Source organism: Perognathus longimembris, chromosome 1 (genome assembly GCF_023159225.1).
Source record: "Perognathus longimembris pacificus isolate PPM17 chromosome 1, ASM2315922v1, whole genome shotgun sequence".
NCBI classification, from domain to species: Eukaryota; Metazoa; Chordata; class Mammalia; order Rodentia; family Heteromyidae; genus Perognathus; species Perognathus longimembris.
Genome location: NC_063161.1, coordinates 81553998 through 81576114, shown reverse-complemented (window position 1 = coordinate 81576114; position 22117 = coordinate 81553998). Strand labels below are relative to the sequence as shown.

Sequence of the window (22117 nt, the reverse complement as noted above, 5' to 3'; positions counted from 1 at the left end):
TTTGCACATTTTAGTTCATGTAGGAAAGAATGTTGAATGTCATTTTCCAAAAGAAAATATGAAAATTATAAAAAAAATGGTATTCATTATAATTAAGACCTAATCGCTAATGAAGCCCAGAGGTATGGAATTTAATGATCTTGCATTTATGTTTATAAAACATGGGCTCGGGAAAGAATCAGCTAGTTTGCCAAGAAATCCTCTCATCTCTGAGCATATAGTAACTAACAAAGCAAAGGCAAGTTTCAGTGGGAGGGGAGCTTTTTGGAGAGCTCCCCCTAGTTTTGAAGTTTCTCTTTTCCCGTTAGAGTTGACCTGCAGGACTGTCATTTTGTTCCTGCTTTTGCTTGCTAGAACCTCAAGCAAAGCCTTGACCATAAATAAAGCAGCAGGGCCCCAGTAGCCAGCTGAGTCATAAACCTCACTCAGCTGCATGTGGCTCAAGGTGTTGGGATCCCGAGAGAGTCAAGCCAAGCAAGTGGAATCAATTTAAGTCAGAGTTTGGAAAAACAGGATACCCCCTCCCCCGAACCCCCCACCCCTGACTTCCCTACCCTAATGGGAGTGGAAGATACCACAACCCCCCCTTCCACAGCTCAAATACAGAGAACAGTAATGAAGCCCAGGAAAACATGGAGACCAGGGCACACTTTATTTCCACAGTTTTTAAAAAGGGGGGGGGGGGGGGGAGACATTTGACAAGCAACCACAATGTTTTAAATGCATGCTTCTCCTGTTTCGAAGCATAATCGCAGTCTTGTTGCTGGTATGTTATGATCACAATCCCATTTTTTTTACATTTGTGCCCAGTACCATTTGGCCTTTGGGTACTTAGGTTTATTAATTTAAATATATCGAGTTAAGCACATTTAAACCACTTTAAATATCTCAAAAGGCAGCAGACATACAGCCTACCTGCTTGGGCATGCAAACTTGAAAAGAGAAGCTTTATAGAATGGCCTGGAGGTCAACAAATTTTGGTTTGGGCAGACTTATGTGAGGAAGGAGCTATAGAAGATCAGGTTCTGTGAACAAGAAATACTCTGCTTTTGGTTCCCTCAGGCCAGAATGTAGAGCTGTTAGCAAACATGCTCTGAAAAACAACAGCTCCCATAAAGTGCTAAAAACTCCCAAATAAATATGGCCACTCAAAACTGTATACAAATGAGAAACATTTAATGAACAACCCTTTCTTCACCAATAACTGCTTAAATTAAGTCCAGGAGACTCTTCAAAGGAACCAAAGAAACCCCTTTGTTAAGACAAATCCTATATATAGACACCAAAGACAATTATATGATGTATGTAACCAAATATATGTAATTATCCTAGTTTCCACATTCCCATTATCTTTATAAATATAGGATAAAAATCAGTCTAAATGACTTTCTCAGACCTCCTCAAAGACTAAGGCAAGCCAGCCAGCTTTTAAAAAGTGTTATGTAGTAAAGATCAAAAGCAAATGTTCTGGTCAGTTCTTTTTTACTCATGAGTTTTACTAAGAATGTGTGCAGTTTTCAGGGAAAACACCACAATGACAGCTGTTCAAAAGCATGGAAATTAATTGGCAACAGGAATTTCCTTGACGAATAGGGAAAAACTTAAAGTTGAATGTTTTGATGAGCTTGTTTTTCCCATCCTTCATCAAGCATATTCACTGTTAATGATTAAGATTTGAAAATAGAAATATAACCAAGGAAAATCCTGAGTGCTTTATCTTTTCTCAGTGGAACTACCCTCTACTGAATGAATAATGATATGATATTAATGAAGGGATTTTAACTGAAAAGAACACATAGGGAAGCATTCAACTTGCAGGTCTTGATTTTCTGTAAGAACTAAACCAAGACACAATAAGAAGGTGCACTGTATTTTAAAAAAAAGTAGTACATAGAAAGACAAGTAATTCCTCACCCCAACTCAGGGTAAGCCATCTGCTTTTAGCTGTTTTTCTAACAGTGAGGATGGATTTACACTGATCTAGCCAGTCTCTCTCATACAAGGACTCTCAAGTCATTGCCTTGTGACCAATGGTGAGAATAGATGAGACAGCTGGTCAGGATTAGTTGAGCAGTCTGTGGCCTTGGGACCAGGTCATGTTACTGTGCCCAAAATCTGATGCTATGACCTTGGACTCATTAACATTATGCTCTCATCACTAAGCTAACAGCCATTGACCAGCCATGACCCAACATACATCACTCTAGGGGCACAATGTATTCTTAATTCCAGCTTTTCCTTTTCAAAACAACCTAGACTAAGCTCATGGCACCTATAGGTTTATATTTGATAGAATCCATTAAAAAACAGTCCTTTAGCAGCAGTAAATGTCCAAGAATTAACAAGGCCTTTCCATTCTAATTAAATGATAATTCTCACAGAGCTCAAGAAGTGCAAGAAATAATCCAAGAATTTCCAAAGCAGGTACTTAAGTGTCACAACAGAGTAACATACCTGGCCATCCCCAGACTTGGAAAGTTGGCAGGGATGATAAGTATATCCAGCCTGGAGAAAGGGTGTGTTCCTAGGACAGAATGTGCAGCTGAGAGACAAAGAGGGATCAGTGGTAGTAGGGTCCCTTGGCAGACATCCTTTAGGCATAATGGTGCAAAGACTCGATGAGGAATGATCTCCTGGGTAGAGGCAGAGGCACTCTGGAAGCGGCAGGGATAATCCATGTGACTGCAAACATCAACATATCTGGAAATAAACAAGACAAAACAGATGTAGTTGATGGGAAATCATGTTTATTCTTCTTGCAGTGCAGGTGACTGAGGAACTCATATGGACATAGACTATTTTTAGGAGACAGTGGTTCAAATACTCTGATAAACCAAGAGTTGATATGAATCTTTGGCTTCTCTGTTTCAATAGCAGTAAAAATTACAAATTGATCAAAATATGAATTGAAGCTGAGTATTTCCAATCTAAGTTGTGAAAGAAATAAAATCTTGTTTTAGATAAACTAGCTAGGGGTAGGGAAGACCCAAGACTTAAAACAATAAAACTACTTCTTACCCAACTAAAAACAAGTTCTGCCCTCTGTATTGTGCTTTTAAGTATCACCATAGGAAAAATCTTCTCCAACTAAAGGACAAATAATAACTCAGAAAGGAACCAATAGAGCAGCAAATTAAAGACCCCATTCTGGAATTTTTTTAGAATGAAATATGTGGAATGAGTTATAATAATAAACAACACTACGCTATAGGTACAAATTTTTCCAAAAAAGCCACACTATTTTACTGAAAAATTATCTAGGTTTTTTTTTTTTTTTAAAGAGGATTACAGAGGCTTCCCTCCTACCCTGAAAAGTAGTGAAATTTGAACTTAAGCTTGCTCTGCTTGGTGGGTTGGTTGGCACTCTGCTATGCCTCTGACCTGGCTTTTTGCTGCTTATTTGGGGAATAGAGTGTTATGGACTTTTCTTCCTGGGCTAGTTTTTACTCACAATTCTCCAGATCTCAGCCTCCTGAGAAGTTACAATTATAGGTATGAGCCACTGGTGCATGGCTAGACGCATTTTTGTGTGTCTGTGCAGGTACTGGGGCTTGAGAGTGCGTGGGCACTGTCTCTTAAGGTTTTTGTTCAAAGCTAGCCCTGACCCACTTCCAGCTTTTTGGTGGTTAATTAGAGATTAAGAGTCTCACTGACCTTCCTGCTCTTGCTGGCTTCAAACTATGATTCTTACATCTCAGCCTCCCAAGTAACTAGGACTACAGGCTTGAGCCACTGTACCTGGCATCATGTTCGATGTAGTATTTTCTCCAGTCCACTTTAAATACAAATTTAACCAAGTCAGTCTTATAAGGAAACAGACTAGAGCACAGCCAGAAACATCTGATTACTGCTATTTTTCCCTTAAAGGCAAAGGTGGGGCTGAAAAAGAATTCCTAGAACCTGATTCACAGGCCACAGGGGAACCAACCTATCCAAAGAAACAGACATCAAAGGGAACTATTTTTTTCACCTGTGAACATATCCTTTATTCAAACACAATGGAAAGCTCCTCTAACTTTAAATTATAAATTAAAATTCTAACTTTAGGTGTTCATGTGATTCACATTGAATACTGAGGAACCTTTAAATGTTGGCCTACAGGGCAGGCTGCAGTAGCAGTTTCTGTTCAGATCTATAGAGTCCTCCATCTACCCAAGGCCTATGTGCTCAGGAGATCTACATGACTAAATAAACCTGACCCTCTATTAGAGTGCATCAAGAACCAAAGCTTCAACACCCTAGTATGCTTCATCACTATACATATAAAGAAAACAGATGGAAACCCATAAAAAACTTCTGCCAGGATAAAGTGACAGGGAGAATATAATTAGTGACATTGAATTGTAGCCCAAATCTCTAGACTGGTAATCTTGCTTTGTGGTATGAGTGAACAAAGGTGCCCACTGGTAAACATTTAACTGAAAAAGTCACAATGTCCACAAATGGCCGGCATTACTTGTGTTTCTCAAAGTAGAAAGGGCTGCACCATGAATGAGCTACCATGATAGCTTTTTCTAATGTATTTACACAGGAACATCATGTGCAACTATAATTTAAGCACCTATAGTCTATTGGAAGGCTTTCAGAGGATGTTAAATAATAGAGATGCCAGAGATATGCAGGCATGTGGACAAAGTACAGCAACACTATAAAAAGGCATTCCATTTAGAAACACACAGGCTATTCTCCGGAAGCAAGTTTACTAGTTACAAACAAGAACACCAAAGAGTTAGCCATTCACACACATACACACATGTCTGTCTATCTGTCTACCACCCCCCCCCGACACACACATGAACATGTACACTATCTGATCTATCTGTTCAGGAGAGAAGACATGTATGCCATTTGTTTAGAAGAAAAGGTGAATTAGATTATCTCTGGATATGCATGGGACTATCCTACCAAATGAAGATTATGCTCATTGTGTAAATTAGCACTATTTTTCCATAAACAAAGCCTAGGAGAAGGTACAAGACTTTAAGACAATCAAGATCTGAGCAAAAGAGACCAGTAAGGATATGAACAGACATAGACATGTGTCAAGGGAAGCCACCTGTGGGTCCCTCAATGGGGACTTGAAAAACTTGGGCTTCTATGGCTATCCTCAGACTATGACCAGAGCCATGTATCTGTGTGCAGGGCCTGTTTTTCTTCTTGTCTCCCACAGTCTCACCAAAGTGGCTTCCCAGACAGCAAAGGAACTAACTTGAAAGAGATAGAAGGAAATTCCTGGAGTGACAAAATGTTGTCTGGTTTAGTATGTACACAATGGTCAGAAGATTTTAGGCCAAATATTAGGGCCTGCACATTGGGTATATGTTCATTATACTATAGTTAGAAATGAGTAAAGAAAAACAAAACTAGTTTTTAAGGTTTGTTCTTGTACTAAGACTCTGCCAAAATTTGTCACGAAGCCATTCATCATGTAATGAATAGTCTTGTCTCTGAAAAGGCCCTGAGTTCAAACCCCAGCACTGGTAAATAATAAACAAATAAATAAGTCTTCCACAGATCCATCATCAACTCAAAGTCTCTTCCTTTCCTAGCAAATTTTCCTAGCTTTACAACTCTAAAGATAACCCCTTCTCCCATCAAGTCTTCTCCTTTTTAGAATAAATAACCTTAAAGTCTTTGACTTTTTCACAATGCTCATATTCTGTGTCTTTGATCATTTTTGCTTGGTTCCTCTGGACTTTCTCCAAGTCATGTTGATGCTGTATAGACCCAACAAAGGTCTTGAGAAGATTCCCCCATGACTGAAGCTGAATAAAATTAATAAACTTCGGATAGTTTATCTGAGTGCCTTATAGCTAATGCATTTACTAAAATGCTCACTTGGAGTGGGCTAGAACATGTGTGAGTCTGGAACTGAAGAAGGAATGTCTTATAATTCAGTCCACATGAATAGTGACCAATCCTTTGGCCAAATTTCTGGAACCCAGATGAGTACTTGAGGCAAATGAAAGCCTGTAATATAGAAGGACCCTATAAAAGTTAGATTTACATGAATTGAACTAGTGGTTTCAGGAAGGTTTCAAGTAGGAAGGGGGCAGGAAGGCAAGGGGCGGGGGGCACCAGATGTGAACATAAGCAAAAACACTACTGCGATTGGCACTTCAGAGGACCTCTGTTGTCAAACTAGTATCAACTCAGAGAGTTTGTGGATAAAAAGAGAACCACTTCTTGACAACTAGAGATGGCATGCATGAAACATGAAGCCAAGGCAGGATGAAGCAAATGTAAATTATTTTATCAGAAGTACGTTTCTGATGGACAAGCATGTTGTAAATGAAAAGAAACCATAGTATTGCCTGTCAGACATGGAAGGTATCAAAAAAGGATCCTATTCTGCAGGTTCTATAATTCTACAAAAATATACTTCCCTGGAGAGGCACTCTCAACCTCTCCCCTCCTTCCCTCATTGTGTAGGTCACTCTGTGATAGTTTCTTTGGACCTGTTTGCACACACATAGGATCCTTTTGGGCCTGCTCTTTGTCCTGTGTTAGGCTGAACATTTGTGCTGTGGAGGCCAGCAGCCAGCCTGTTTAGCTGGGTTGATAACTAAATGGGGAAATTTGTCTACTGTAGAAATGAAATACTAGAAAGCCCATTTAGAACACGCACTAGGGTTTTTATCAATAATCAAACTTATTCGTCTGTCTTTCCTTCTTTCAGCTGGTTCTGAATATAAGGAGAAAAGAGAGGAATAGCATTACCCTTTTTCCAAAGTCCTAACAGAAATCCTGGGCCTAATCTTCTCAGAGCCCCCATTTGATGTAGCCATGTCTGCCTCCATTCAAAATAATGAACACAAAACAAATGAAAAGCCATTCCAGTTGCTTTGAGCTGGGACAACACAAAGAAAATGTGGCTGCTCAGACCCTGTCCTGTATCTTTTGAGAACAAGAATAAAAGGGCAAAATAACTATTTGATAAGCAGCACAGATACTTAATAATCAATGAATTAACAAAATACTACTTCACCATGAAGAATTTGAGAATTCATGAAAAAGTTTTCATTTTAAAAAAAAGTGTAGCTTTGCCTCCCTCCCCCAAATCCCTACCCAACCAGTAAAGATGGCATCCTAAAACTCAAAGTCTCTCAACTTGTTGTCTGATGACCAACTCCAGTCAAAATCAGTGATCAGCAATTCAACTATGACAAGTGACTCTCCAGGAGGGAAGATGGCTCAAATGGTATGTTAAGGAAGCTTTTCTGTTTGTTTGTTTGTTTATACCAGTAGTGGGGTTTGAACTCAGGGTCTTACTTTTTTTTTTCAGATTTTTTTGCTCATTGCTGCTGCTCTAACACTGGAGCCATGCCTCCAGTTTTGGCTTTTTGCTAGTTAACTGGAGATTAGAGTCTAATTGACTTGTCTGCCTGGGCTAGCTTCAAACCATGGTACTTGAGTCTCAGCCTCATAAGTACCTAGGATTATAGGCATAAGCTACTAGCATCCAGCTTATTTATTTTTTTTGCCAGTCCTGGGGCTTGAACTGAGGGCCTGAGCACTGTCCCTGGCTTCTTTTTGCTCAAGGCTAGCACTCTGTCACTTGAGCCACAGCACCACTTCTGGCTTTTTCTATATATGTGGTGCTGATGTATCAAACCCAGGGCTTCATGTATATAAGGCGAGCACTCTACCACTAGGTCATCTTCCCAGCCCTCATTTTTTATTTTTACTTTTTGAAGTCTCTGGTAAGACTCACAGTCACCTCTCTAAGGAGTTGGGCATGTGTGCACACAGGTGTTATTACTCAATAATTATAAGAACATTAACAAATTATTGTCTGCGCTTCAATATTCAATATTATTTACAAATAGAATACTAAAGTCAATCCATCTCATAGGCTTATCCCCAGGACTAGATGGGATGATATTTGGATCAACTATCTCTGACTTCAAACAACCAATGGCTTGGTTAGGATATGCTGCAATAAAAACAACCCAAATTTGAGTGGCTCACCACAAGGTTTATTTCTCACTCATATCAAGTCTACTATGGATCCACATGACTTTCTAGAGCACCTGTGCTCCTCACCCAGAAATTCACGCTACACACAATCACAGAATGATGTCTTCTCTCTGGTCCCAATGCAGAGGAAAAGAGCATCAGAGGGTCTCACATGAAATTCAGTGTTCCTATAAGAAAGGAGCATATGCTACTTCCATCTGCAATTTTTTTTCTCAAAAGGATATAAGTAAAAGGAGCGTATATGTGCTCCTTTTGTCAAAAAAAAAAAAAAGCCAAATGTAATACATGCTTGCCAGAAGAGAATGAACATGGCTTTATGTCCTAAGGATATGGCAAATATCCTAAAAGATGTGGCAAGATAAAACCAAATACCAAAGGAACTTGTACTAAGAGGATGTACTAGTTGGTGTTCAAGGATGAAGTAACCATCCATACCATTGATCTGGACTGTCTCCACCAGACGTTACTTAATGACTTCCTGTAAGAAGGAAAAATGATGCAATTGAGCTAAACATAAAAGTCCTAGGAATGAAGCAAGATGAACGAACACTTTTGTATCCCTTTTACGTAGTTTCCTCTCGCTCTCTCTTTGACTCTCAAGGCTAGAAACGGGAAAATCTGGGGAGGTAATAAAGAAATATCCAATGGTTTATACTAATGTTCAAGATCCTCAAACTGATTTCTCAGATTCATTCTCGAAAAGAAAAGAAATAATTACCAAAGATAGGGCTGGGAATATGGCCTAGTGGCAGGAGTGCTTGCCTCGTATACATGAAGCCCATGGTTCGGTTCCCCAACACCACATATATAGAAAATGGCCAGAAGTGGCGCTGTGGCTCAAGTGGTAGAGTGCTAGCCTTGAGCAAAAAGAAGCCAGGGACAGTGCTCAGTCCCTGAGTCCAAGGCCCAGGACTGGCCAAAAAAAAAAAAAAAAAAAAAATTACCAAAGATAACAAGGCCTTGCTCCAGCGGGATTTCCTTAACCAAATGTCAGCTTCCTTGTATACTATACTCCTAAAGAGGCCTACGAGCTGGTCCTCATAATATACTAACAGCAGTAAATAGTACTAAAATGGCCCTCTGTTTAATAAAGTGATACATTAGAAGAGCAACTTCTTATTACTGTTTTACTTATTACTGTTCTTATTACTATGTGTGTATGTACACACACACACATATCCAGCTAAACACTAAAAACAGAGATAAAGGTATAGGAGAGGGGAAAGTACTGAATATAAGGGTTCTTTTCATTTAACTTGACTTCATAGAGAATCACATATATACTTACAAATATATATATTCTCTTACATATATATATATATTCTCTTTCTGCACAAATAACATGCCCACATTTCTATCTCTGAACTCTTTCCTTCCCAGTAGGCCTTTTTTTTCCTGCTTTGATTAATCCTTTTATGGTTTAGTTTCTCATCAGGGATGACTCACATTCCCAAAGCTTGGAAGAAATGCATCATACCACTCTCTCAAGTGTTTGCTTTTCAGCAAATCCCGTAGATACAAACCTGAAGTCAGGCTCAGAAGGTGGCAAGGATCTCTCTGCCTCCAGATCACTTGGTGAGTCTGTCTCAGGCTTCATTTCTGTCCAGCATCCCACTGCAATTGTGAAGGTGGAGGCTGGCATTGGCATGGTTACATAGTAATGCCAGCTTAAGCATCCTATAAAGAGAACAACCATCATGAGGCCAAGGTATGGTTCTGGATATTAAAAAACAACAACAACAACTCTGTTTCTTCTCTTCAGGTACCTGAAGAAGAATTCATATGAAAAACTAAGAACCCATTTTTGAGGGGGCTGTCCCATCAGGTAAAGGTATATGATTCCACATCTTGGGGGAAAACTTTGATGATTTCAAGGCAGCCAAGAAGGCTTGGGTTTCATCTAGTGATCAGGATGAAGCCCTCAGTGAGGCTAGAAATTCTGGGAGGTAGTTGAGGTGGTAACTCATAGCCGCAAACACAGAAGGGCATAGGCTGCTTGCTCCCACAGAGAAAAGAGCATTTTATATTTATCCTTATTAGCTAACAAAATATTTAGAAGCACAATTGATATTTACTAAATGACTAAGTAATGATCATTTCTGACTTGTAACTAAGTCATTTTGTCCAAATTCAAGTTAATCTAAAAGGGATACAATAGAAAATGTGACATTATGGAAGAGAAGCTCCTGGGTTTTAAGCTCAACTCTGAAACTAATTAAGTAAGGAAATTCAAGTCTCACCTTTATCTTTATACTATTAATCCATTCTGCTGGTCTATAGATCCTTGCTGAGCAGACTAAAAGCAGGACAGAGTTCAATAGCAACAGTCTTCCAACTAGTCTAGAACAAGGCTATGATTATAGCTAGAGCTCCCTACTCCAGATGAGGATGGATATAGAAAGCCTTTTATTAAAGAGTCAAATGATTAATAACTTGTAATGCTGTGTTTCTTTCAGTCTTAAGAAGGGAACATAAGTTTAATGTTTCTAAAAGCTGAATGTATCACCTGATTTAACATAACACTTCTGAAGTATTAAGTTGATACTGTCTTAAGAGACATCACCTTCTATCACAAAACAATTTCTCCACTCCTCATATTTCCACAAAGAGGAATTTCAATTAGAATGACACTGTCCTTTTAACCCACTAAAGGACTATTACTGTCTTTCTATAAGTTGTGCAGAGTTAAACAGCCATAGAATGGCTCATAGTTATCCAATTTGATGAATGAATGGACAGGATGTCAGATTTTAGGGATCATCTAAGAAGTAGTTACATTTATGATGTCCTTCCCTATTTTGTCCTCCCCTGTTATCCTAGCAGCTTGGAAGGCTGAGATTGGCAGGTTGAGGCCAGCTGAGGAAAGAAAAGTTCAAGAGATCCCTTCTTAACTTATAAGGTTGGCCTACTGGGGAGCACCTGTTCATCCTCAGTTACATGGAAAGCTGAGAGTGGGAGGACTATGATTCAGGCCAGCCCAAGCAGATGGGCCATTTGCTCATCCCCCACAATGCCTGGCTAATTACAAGAGGCTTATTTCCTACAGAAATTGGAAGATAGGATGGGGGGAATAAATGACACAGGTGAAGGCAAATGAAGATGACCAGGTAAACAAATGTACATAGGATGCTGAGACCACAGCCTCTCCCTTTATCTGGTTCCCAGATGACCGCATCCCACCTTTCAGTCTCTAGGCAGGAAACTGAAGATACACACCTAAGAGCACATGCCCAATGATATTAACACTGGAGGCTTCCTATGATCAGATTATTTGTGCTTCCAAATATTTTTGCTTTCTATGATCAGTACATCAAAGCTCTGTTTTCCCAGACTCATGTGTGCAGGCAGACCTGCTAGACAGTATTTTAACTCGTCTTCTTGAATGTAGGTAGAAACACCAATGGCCTCCAAGGCACCTGTAGAAAGGCTCTACTTCAAAACTGAGAGACTGAAATAAACAAGTAACTTGGAAGACAGTAATAGCTCACGGAGAAGACAAGTTCAAAAAACACCTAACATATTCAGAATAAAGATCATTTATGATAGCCCTACAAATACAAATAGAGTATTTTAAAGAACATACATTAATAAAAGAAATTAAAAGCATTTGGGCACTGGTGGCTCATGCCTATAATCCTGGTGGCTGAGATCAGAGGATCAAGGTTTGAAACCAGCCTGGGCAGAAAAGTCCTCAAAACTCCATTTAAAAAACTAGCATGAGGGATGAGATAACAAACAGTACAAGAAGTGTATCCAATGCCTAAGGTATGAAACTGTAACCTCCCTGTAATTCAGTGTGATAAAAAAAAACACACACACACAACTAGCAAAAAGCCTAGCCAGAGGCATGGTTCAAGGAGTAGTATGCTGGCAAAACAAGCAAGATGAGCATGCATGAGGCTCTGAGTTTACACAATAATAATAGTAGTCATAATAATTATTATAAAATTAAAAGCATGGCAGAAGAAAAACTCAATAAAAGATATGGGATGCGATACAATGGTAAAGGAAGTAGAACAACAACAACAAAAATATAAACAGGAGTGGAGCCTGCTGCTTCAGATGTGGGGGTGGACCTGGGAAAGCATCAGTGACAGCAAGGCCCAGTGGAAAGGCACACAGGTGAGGCGTGGGCACAGGGAAGCCTGGCAGGTGTCAGACAGTCTGGCACCTGCACTGGGGCTGGAGTCCTGAGGACCAGGACACTGCCTTGCAGGTGCTTTGCAGTCCCATCCTAGCTTGAGAACCAAGCCTTCCCCTCCAGACCCTGCTGTGCTCTAGACAGCCTGGCACTGGAACCCAAAGGAAGCACCTCATACTGTGTGCATGTATCCTGGGACCAGCCAGCCAGCAGTGACCACCAGGCTTGCTGGAGAGGACGGTACAGGGGAGGCAGAGGTGACTGGGTGAATGGGGACAGAAGCAGGGAGGAGGAGGGGGAGGAGGGGGAGGAGGGGGAGGAGGAGGAAGAGGAGGAGGAGGAGGAGGAGGAGGAGGAGGAGGAGCAAAGGAGAAGGAGGAAGAGGGATGAGGAAAAATGATAGTGCCATTCAGGAGGTCCACCATCTAAGTAATAGAAACTTCATAAAAGCTGGCCAGAAAAAAGAAAGCCATGAGTCAACAATTTCAAAAAAATTGTACCCATTTGAAGGTTCATAGCTTTCTGGATTGAAAGGACACAAAATACTCAGAATACTGGGTAAAAACTGATCCACACCAAGATACAGCTTTATGAAATGTAGAAACTAGAAATGAAAAAAAAATCCTATGAGCTTCCAGAAAGAGAAAGAAAAAAAAATCACATACAATTAAGGATACTTTCAGACCTGCAGAATAAAAAAAAAAATTACCTCATATATACCATATTCTCGGCCAGACTATAGAAAGTATGCTTCAAAAAGAGGCAGTAAACCAGGCACCTGTGGGTCATGCCTGTTATCCTAGCTGCTTAGAAGGCTGAGAACAGTAGGATCACAAGTTGAGGCCATCTGGGAAAGAGAAGTTCAAGAGATCCCTTCTTGACTCATAAGGTGGGCCTACTGGTGAGCACCTATCATCCTCAGCTATAGGCTGAGAGTGGGAGGACTGTTTCAGGCCAGCCCAAACAGAACAGGAGATTCCATCTCTACAGAAAGAAACAGGATGTCATGGTATGTATCTGGAAACCCTAAAATAGACTGTGGTCCAAATATACCTGGACCCTGTCTCAAAAATAACTAGTTCAGAAAAAAAGGGAAAGCTGGAGGTGTGGCTCAGCAGCAGAGTTCAAGTGGGAAGGTCTAAGTTCAAACCTCAGTATCACCTTAAAAGGGGGAAGAGAGATCAAAATGAAACAAACAAACAGAACTATGGTGTTGTTATGCACCCAGTACAGACAGTAACTTATGCCTATCTGGACAGGTTAGGAGCTTCCCCATTTTCAGGAAGATGAAATCCATTCCTTCTGGGGGAAATTTCTTTTCTTTGACAATTAAAGAACAAAAAGACAGGAAAGTGTTCCAGGTAAAGAGAGCACAGTTTATTTGAAAGCCAAGAAAAGAAAGTAGAAAAAAAGAATTAGCAGGCTCCTAGAGAGTGGCAAAGAGATGATTCAGTCACCACAGGGGGCGAAGGGAGAATCCCTGGTTTCTTCATCTGGTCACATCTGGGCCCTAGTCTTCTTCCTCATGGAGGAGGTATCTTTGCTTTCATTTGTAAATTAGCAGTCCAACACTGCCCAGAGTCTTTCTAAAATGGTTCTCTGGTCCCTGGAAGTCAAAGCAGGTAAGCTCTTCTCTTGGCTGGACCCCTCCTATCCTGGAAGAGAGATTGAAAGTGGAAGGGCTTGTTTTCATTTGGTCTAAATACTCAGCACTTGTGCTATTCTTGGAATCAACTGTCCAGAGCCTGGGAGGAACAAGAAAGATGATTTGTGTTCCATTGTTTTCCACCATGATGGCCTTTGCCTCAGCCATCCTTCTCTATCTCTACCTAACTAGGATCAGATGCATGTCCCTCAAAATTGAGAGAAAACTTGATGTATCTGAACATCTTGAAAAGAGACTTAACAACTTTCAATAAGCCTAGTGTTGGTAAATACAAAGAGAAAAAGTGAAAAAAAAACCTCAAATAATAATATTGTTATTAACTCCAAGAAATACTAATATGTACAGAAGTAATGTAGTCATAGTTTTACTAGATGGCTCAGCTCTTAATATCAAACACAGTTATAAATAAGTGAAAAATGATGATCTAATCAAGACCGTGATACAGTCACAGAATACTGAGAAGGAAGTGTGTGTACAATTGGCTTATGTGGGTTGGGGATAGGGGCCCAAAACTCTGTCTGCTATGAGGTGAAGACCAACCCAGAGGAACTAAGAATTTTCAGTGAATGACATATGGAGTAACATCAAATCATCAGCCAAACGAGGTGAAAGTGGTTGTGTTTAGTTTAATAGTACAAGAGGGTTTCATCTGGATAATTCCACAGATGTATTGAGTACTTGGAATAAGTTTACCCTCTCTATTATTATCCCTTAATTCTCTTCCCTCTACCCCTACCAACAGTATTTGGTGTGTATCATTGTGCTATCTACCTATCTATCAATCTATCTATCTGTATCTATCTATGAATGTGTATATATACATATATGTATATATATGTATATATGTATTTACATGTAATATACTTTGATCATTTTCATCTCTCACAATATCTTCTCCTTTCTTCCTCAGTCATCCCACTGGCCCTTCCCAACAGTCCCCCTTTTACATTCATATCCTATCACCATCATCATCATCACCATCATCATCATCATCATCATCATCATCATCATCATCACCACCACCACCACCACTATCATATCATAATAGGTCTAAACTCCACATATGAGAGCAAAAAGAGATTTGCTTTCTGAGCTTGGCTGAAAGCAACAAAATTCTCTGGCAAAAAGAGATTTGCTTTCTGAGCTTGGCTGAAAGCAACAAAATTCTCTGGAAGCAGGAAAAATGGTGAGGGGGTTATGAATAGAGGACTGCTCTTTGGAGAAGGATTATAATAAGGCTGAATCTTTAAATATTGCATCTAAATGTAAAATAGTTTAAAACAACACCTGTGAATTAATTGAAAGATACTCTTAATAGGAAATGCATATTTTTATTAAAATAAAACACAACTCAGAAAAAGAAACAATTTAAAGAAAAGGTAAGTACCTATCTACCATATTAGAAAATCTTTTTTAGGAATGAAACACTGGCAGAGCCTATTAACTTATGTATATAATCCTAGCTACTCAGGAGGCTGAGGTCTGAGAATCTGTTTCAAAGCTGGGTCAGGAAAGTCTGTGAGGCTCATATCTTTAATTAGGTGCATGCGCGCATGTGCACGCTCACACATACACATACACTAAAATACTATACAAGAGGCAGGCCTTCCTCTCCACACTCTGTATTGGATTTTCATATGATTTTATGTGTTCTGATGGTTCTTGACACTATCTCATATGTGGGGCAAGATGAGACCGTGAAAACAGTAGGAACTGAAACTCCTTCCAAGAAAAATTGCTACCAGAAGGAACCTCATACAACGTCACCAGGAATGCAGAGTACCAACCAAAGCACTTTACAACATACCTTTGTGCCTTTGTCAGAATTAGGTGTATCCTCTCAAGGTGATGTGTGGAGGGCATTAGAAGCCACAAAGACTATGGCAAGTAAGAGGAGTGGAAATATGTGGTAAATAATAGGATTAAGAAAGCTAGGGCCTTAAATAACCTAAAATGAGAGTAAGAGAGCAAAAATTACAACAGAAGCTGAATTGAATCCAACCCAAATATTTTAGAATTGCCATTGTTCTTTTAGTCTTCTCTGTTAAGTAAGGGGGGGGGAGAGGTTGTTGAATATACTTTAAAAATCACTCAATTTCATATTTTAAATGCTAAGGATGATTTCTTCTGATATAACCCACAAGATTTTTTTTTAACTTTCTTTCTAAAGTTCTCTACTAATTGGAGCTTATTTGGAGTAAAGTGTCTCTTACTCAAAGTTTTTAAACAGAATTTTATTGTTATTATTAAAGTGTTGTGCAGAGAGGTAGCCAAATCATAAGTCAAGTGGCAACGAGTACATTTCTTTTTGGACTATATCACCCCTTCCTTCACTTTCCCCAGTCCTCATTTGAAAAATATTTTTTGGACCTGGGGCTTGAACTCAGGGCCTGAGCACTATCCCTGGCTTCTTTTTGCTCAAGGCTAGCACTCTACCACTTGAGCCACAGCACCACTTTTGGCTTTTTCTATATATGTGATGCTGAGGAATCAACCCCAGGGCTTCATGTATACAAGGCAAGCACTCTATCACTGGGCCATATTCTCAGCTCTCAATTGAAAATTATAAAAACAAAAAATGTTTGTTTAGCTACCAAATGACAGTCCAAAAGGGCTGGGCTGGGAATGTGGCTTAGTGGTAGAGTGCTTGTCTTGCATGCCTAAAGCCTTCGGTTCGATTCCTCAGTACCACAGAAAAAGCTGGAAGTGGCACTGTGGCTCAAGTGGTAGAGTGCTAGCCTTGAGCAAAAAGGAGCCAGGGACAGTGCTCAGGTCCTGAGTTCAAGCCCAGGACTGGCAAAAAAAAAACCACAGTCCAAAGGAGCAGCTCAATTGGCTAGGCCATTAGGAGCCAGATCAGAACCCAATTCCCAAAGACCTGGTGACTCATAGTGTTTCTCTGGAAGAATCCTCTCCCAAGTTGTCTGGCCTGCACATCAACCCAATCGAGTGAATCCTAGAGCCAGCGTTGAGATCATGGGGCCTGTCTAGTGCCACAAGTAAGGTCTTTATTAGTCTAGTACTGTGAGACATTTCTAGTACTTTCATTTAGTTAAAAAAAGTCTCTTTTGATTAATGGGTATGTGGATGATTCCACTGAGCCCAGTCTTGCCTGAAGTCTACCCATTGCCATGGGGAACACCTGACCTTCCAAAATACACAAATAGCAATGTGAAAATTGAGAAAGCAAGGCATGTGTTTCGAGACAGAGAGAACTTACTTCTGGATTGTCTATTGTTTGTGATAAGCTTGTCTTGCCAAGAGAACTGGTGCGGGTTTATTTCTTCTCAGTATATCTGAGAATTGCACTGAATACTTGTTCCGTACCTGCCAGTTTAGGCACATGACTTAATCTCTGTATACATCAATTTCCTCATGTGTAACATGGGAATAATCATAGGATCTATCTCATAGGATTATGTGAGGATTAAATTAGATGATACAGAGAAATCACTAGGCAGAGTAATTGGCACATTGTATTTTGTTGTCTTCGTCATCATTTGCAAGTGTTCATCTTTACAGCTTCCTCTCTCTGTTGCACAGGCTAACTTACTGGCAGCAGCAGTGAAAGATATTTGAAGGTATGGTTGCCACATGTGCACCAAAACCACGACCTGATGAGGCCCACATATGGCATTTAAGGTTGAATGGCATTAAAATACATAGTGCACACAAAGCGATCCATTTAAAGGAAAATGACAACCCAAAGGGGGCATCCTGTATGACTTCATATAGAATGGACCATTTGGAGACTATTTAAATGGTGTTTACTTTAAATGAGCCATCCACGATGAAACAGTGAATGCCTTCATTTTCCTTTTTTTGATGCAACCCACTTGCATTAGACTTCCTCACTAGAGCAGCTGCAAAACAAAGAGAACATGTTGTACTGTACCAATCAGAGTTTTTTCCTCTACAGAAGCCAGAGGTCCATCACACTCCCAGATGACTCCACAGCCAGGCCTGGACTCATTAGTAAGGCTGGGAGAAAGGGCCTAGAGGCAATGCTGCTCCCTCACTGTCCAGGCCGGAGCAGCCACCAGCTCACCCTCCCTTCCTAGCCTTCTGACTCGCTCATAGACAACTTATCTTCCCTTAACATACTAACACCATAAACTGGAACACAGTTATGAGAATTACTTTCATGTTTCAATTGTCTCACTAGGAGATATTATTCTTAGAATCACAATAATAGCTACTACAGGATCCAAATATACACTTTCCTCTCCAAAACAGGACGGAACTTTTCTTTAGAGATGACTTCTGTTTTCTGCAGGTAGTATAGGATTTAAGATGGGTTGATTTCAAATCACGATACAAAATTTAGTTTGGGTTAAGGTGCAGATCAGTGGTAGAACCCATACTTAGCATAAGGCAGCTGTGGGTTTGATCCCTAGCACCACAATAAACAAACTTAGAAACAAATAAAAATGAAAAAGAAAACTGAGTTTTGAAAATAAGTAGCATAAGGAGCATATTAACATAATTACCTTATCTTTGGTATTTACTACTCTATAAAGGGTCCTTTGAATAGTTACGATGATTCTATCTTCCAATGAGGTAGAGTAATTCTTAATGAAGAGAGTAAAAGAAAGAATGTATGCAGTAGTCAAGCCATGTGGAGAGAAAAGGCTCTGTATGTTAAATTTGTAAAAAAAAAAAAAAATTTAAAAAAAGACTCATTATTTGAGAAAAATATTTCCACAAGTGGGAGAAAAATCAAGGTAGTACAGACATCTGTATCTATCAGTCATGCCTAGTAAACTAATGCCCAGAAACTAATAGGAGATGTATGGAAAGTCAAGTTCTGTATACACGGACCAACCGTACCACAGAACCCAAAGGCATGACCCCCCATCACACACAACACACAGCTGTCAGGCTGCATCTGCTGAGGCAAAGGCAGATTTTTATTTTTTTGTAAAGTTGAACATCTCATAGATTTCTTGTATTTAGAGAGTTATTAGTTTCACTAAAATTTAAAGCAGGCACTTGAATTCTTCCTATTAAAAGCAGCCTTTTAAACCTTGTCTCTATGGGTTATACAAAAACTCAAAGCCTTCGGAAACAGCAAATTGATACATGCTTTTATTTAACATATCACATTTCTTTCTTCAGTTTAAATGAAGTCCCTGATATTTCCTGCTTCAAGATTCTTTCTTTCTCTAGTCACAATCCTTTCTTTCACACTTTCTTTCCAAACTATTTCACATGTTAAGATTATTTTAGAGTAACTATCAGAAAAGAGTTTGACAATATGTATAGGAATATATACAATATGTATAATACATTTTAATTATATATTATACATACACATGTAAATATATATACACATATATAATGGGAAACTACTTATTTTGACTGTACTTCCTCCTTAGTCTTGTTCTCCAGTGCTCACATCTTTCAGCAAACCCCAGTATTCTTTCTGTTACTCCTTGTGAGATGCCAAATCTATGCATTCTATTTTTTATGAGCTGGTGACACCCTCTTGAATACCCATGGCGTGACGGTCTTTCATTAGCTCTTCTTGGCTATTGCTCAAGGGTTGTAACTGGCACTAGAACAAAGAAGTCAAAAAGATGCCCTGGGCTGGTAGGCACCAGCTCTGACTAACCAGGGCAATGTGCCAGTTCAGGCCACGGCTTCACAAGCACTAATGCCACCCAGAAAGGCTTCGGGTTTCCCTCTCTACAACATGGTGCTGCCTCAGGCCCAGGAGGCCCAGAAGACCCAGAAGAAAATGACCTTCAAGATCATCTTGTGAACTAGGTAAAAGAGCGCCACCTACTGAACCAAGAACACAAGTACCTCTGGAGGTCATGAGCTTTTCCAGTAAGGCTGTTGTCTTCTTCAAGGAACATAGGCCAATAGCCTTGTTATTCCAAGTGTCCTTAGCCATGTGGGTCTATGATGCAAATAACTAATTTATCTAAAATGTAGGTACAAAATGGATCAATGGAGTGGACACAAAACTATACCTCTCCAGATGGTAAACTAGTACTCTACTCACATGAAAACGTTAGTGAATATGAGGTCAAAGGTAAAATCAACAGCAGTAAGAATTGGTATATACGTGCCTGCCAGAATCATCATGGTCCCAAAGAAATCATGATGACTTCTACATATGCTGTGGATGCTAAGGGCAGTGTGGTGAGGGTAAGCAAGAACAACTCAGCAGCAAATCACCAAGCAAAACAACAAAGACCTAAAAAGTACAAGGTACTGCATTGTGGGAGACTTTATGAGTGTGGCTGACCAGGAGAACACAACTTAGCTTGCTGACAGCTTTCTTTTGAGAAAAGACAGGTCCATTTATTCTGTACTGCTATCCCTGGAAAGCACAGGTATGTATGTGCTCTAGCCCAGAATAAACCTCCAGTTCTAAAAACAAGCAGTTGTTCTACATGTGCATTTTCCCATTGTGGGGAAAATCCTTAATCATAACCATTCTTAAATGCCTTTTAATTTACCATTTCCTTGTATGTAATTCCTAGTTGCATACTGTGGGAGCAGTCTAAATAGTATTGCTCATTTGAAGACATCAAGAGGGAAGAAAAGTTGGCTTTCAATCGCACACAGGAGGAGGGTCTGGCCCCTGAATTCTTGGCTTTTTCCTGGAATTTCCCACACAGTGAGGAGAAAGAGACTGTCAGAGGGCTGGTCTGTCGGGTAGGCCAGAGAGTAAGTAGCATTTTGCCCAGAATGAAGTAATGTCTACAGTCTTACTTTTACAAAGACAAATGGAAGGAGATCCTATGCAAGGGTGCATGTAGCTTTTAACACCTTTCCTTGTTCCTATGCTTTTTCTCCTTCATTTGAAAGAAGCTTATTCGACAATCTTGTTCATTTCTTGAGGGTTCCCACACAAAGCAGAAGCAGAGTATTTTATTTTTGAGGAAGTAGAAAATATACTAAATTAGGGTCTATAAAAGTAAAATGAAACAAAAGATTACTAAGGAAAATAATAAATGTACTTGAGCCAATTTTTTTCTTTTAACGTTTAATGAGGCTGGCAAAATCAAAAGCATAAGGGAAAGAAATAACCCTAAAACTACTTTTGTCACTATCACCAGGGGTTTTAAAGGTTTCTTCCTTGAGCATATTACTTTCATCTGATTACATAGCCCATGTATATTCAACAAACAAACGTGAACATTTACTATATGCAAAGCATTGTACTTGGCATTGACTGTGCTTTGTAGCTTGGCTACTTTTGGGTAGGGAACACAGGCTGACAGCACCACAAAGGATATTGGTCCTGCCCAAATGGCTTTGCGCTGAGGAAGCTGCATAATGAGTCAAACAAGTTAATCTAAATCTATAGCCTTGACTTAGCCCTCTTGAAAAAAAGAATAATGACTATTCAGCTAATAAAATTCTTATGATGATCATTATCCTACAGCTGAAACCATTAGTTTTCTTTTTAAAAACAGTTAGGAGGGATGATTTCCCTCATGGAACAAGGACTCAGAGGTCTGTCCTCTGATTTCTGTTCCCTGCCCAAGGGCTGTGCTATCATTTTTGTTAGCGTTATCTGCTCCCAGGTGCTTTGCCTCTTTCGGGAAATCAGCTGGTGCCTGGAAAATGTGCTAATCAGGCTGATGATGTGTCACTGTGATGGAAACTATGACTTGCTGGACAGGGTTCTGCTGTTCATGCTTTCAAGGACAGCTCATCCTTTTAAAGGGCATTGTGCACAAGAGTGGAAGTCCTAGGAGACAAACACACCAATCTAAAAAACATGACTAGGAAAGGAAACAGTATCATCTTGTGCCCACATATCCTTTCTCTAAGAAAGGAGATACATTTGTAGACATGATTACATCCCCACAACAGCCACTTTGAGTTCCAACAAACCACTTTATTAGTACTACTTCTTGTCCTCTGATAAACTCTAGCAGAGGACAGCAGGAGAAACTGCAGTAGAATTCTTTCTCCTAGTCAAGTTAAATCCTCTCTCATTTTGAACTGCTATGGCCTGTTTTGTGACACTATACTGTATGAGGTGTAATTTCCTGGTGTGAACATAAACCAAGCCCAATTAGAGTCTTCTTTCTTATAATTCTGCCCTTAACTGGGGGGGGGGGAGGGAGGAGGAGGGAGGAGGAGGGGGGGAGGAGGAGGAAGGGGGGGAGGGAGGAGGAGGAGGAGGAGGAGGAGGGGGAGGAGGAGGAAGAGGGGGAGGAGGAGGAGGAGGAGGGGGGGAGGAGGAGGAGGAGGAGGAGGAGGAGGAGGAGGAGGAGGAGGAGGAGGAGGAGGAGGAGGAGGAGGAGGAGGAGGAGGAGGAGGAGGAGGAGGAGGAGGAGGAGGAGGAGGAGGAGGAGGAGGAG

At 40.1% G+C, this 22117-nt stretch overlaps 1 protein-coding gene across 11 annotated transcripts in view; it reads right to left on the bottom strand.

Annotated features, from left to right (window-relative positions):
• LOC125339685 (aminopeptidase O (putative)) overlaps positions 1–22117 on the bottom strand; it is a 348038-nt gene that overhangs the window by 266947 nt on the left and 58974 nt on the right. For 10 of the 11 annotated variants that reach the window (XM_048330939.1, XM_048331005.1, XM_048331004.1 and 7 more), the window contains 2 exons: positions 9504–9657; positions 2455–2700 (listed from right to left, as the gene is read on the bottom strand). In XM_048330939.1, the coding sequence (XP_048186896.1) occupies positions 2455–2700; positions 9504–9657 (400 nt within the window). The remainder of the gene's footprint in view (positions 1–2454; positions 2701–9503; positions 9658–22117) is intronic. The other variant, XM_048331001.1, reaches the window with a different exon arrangement.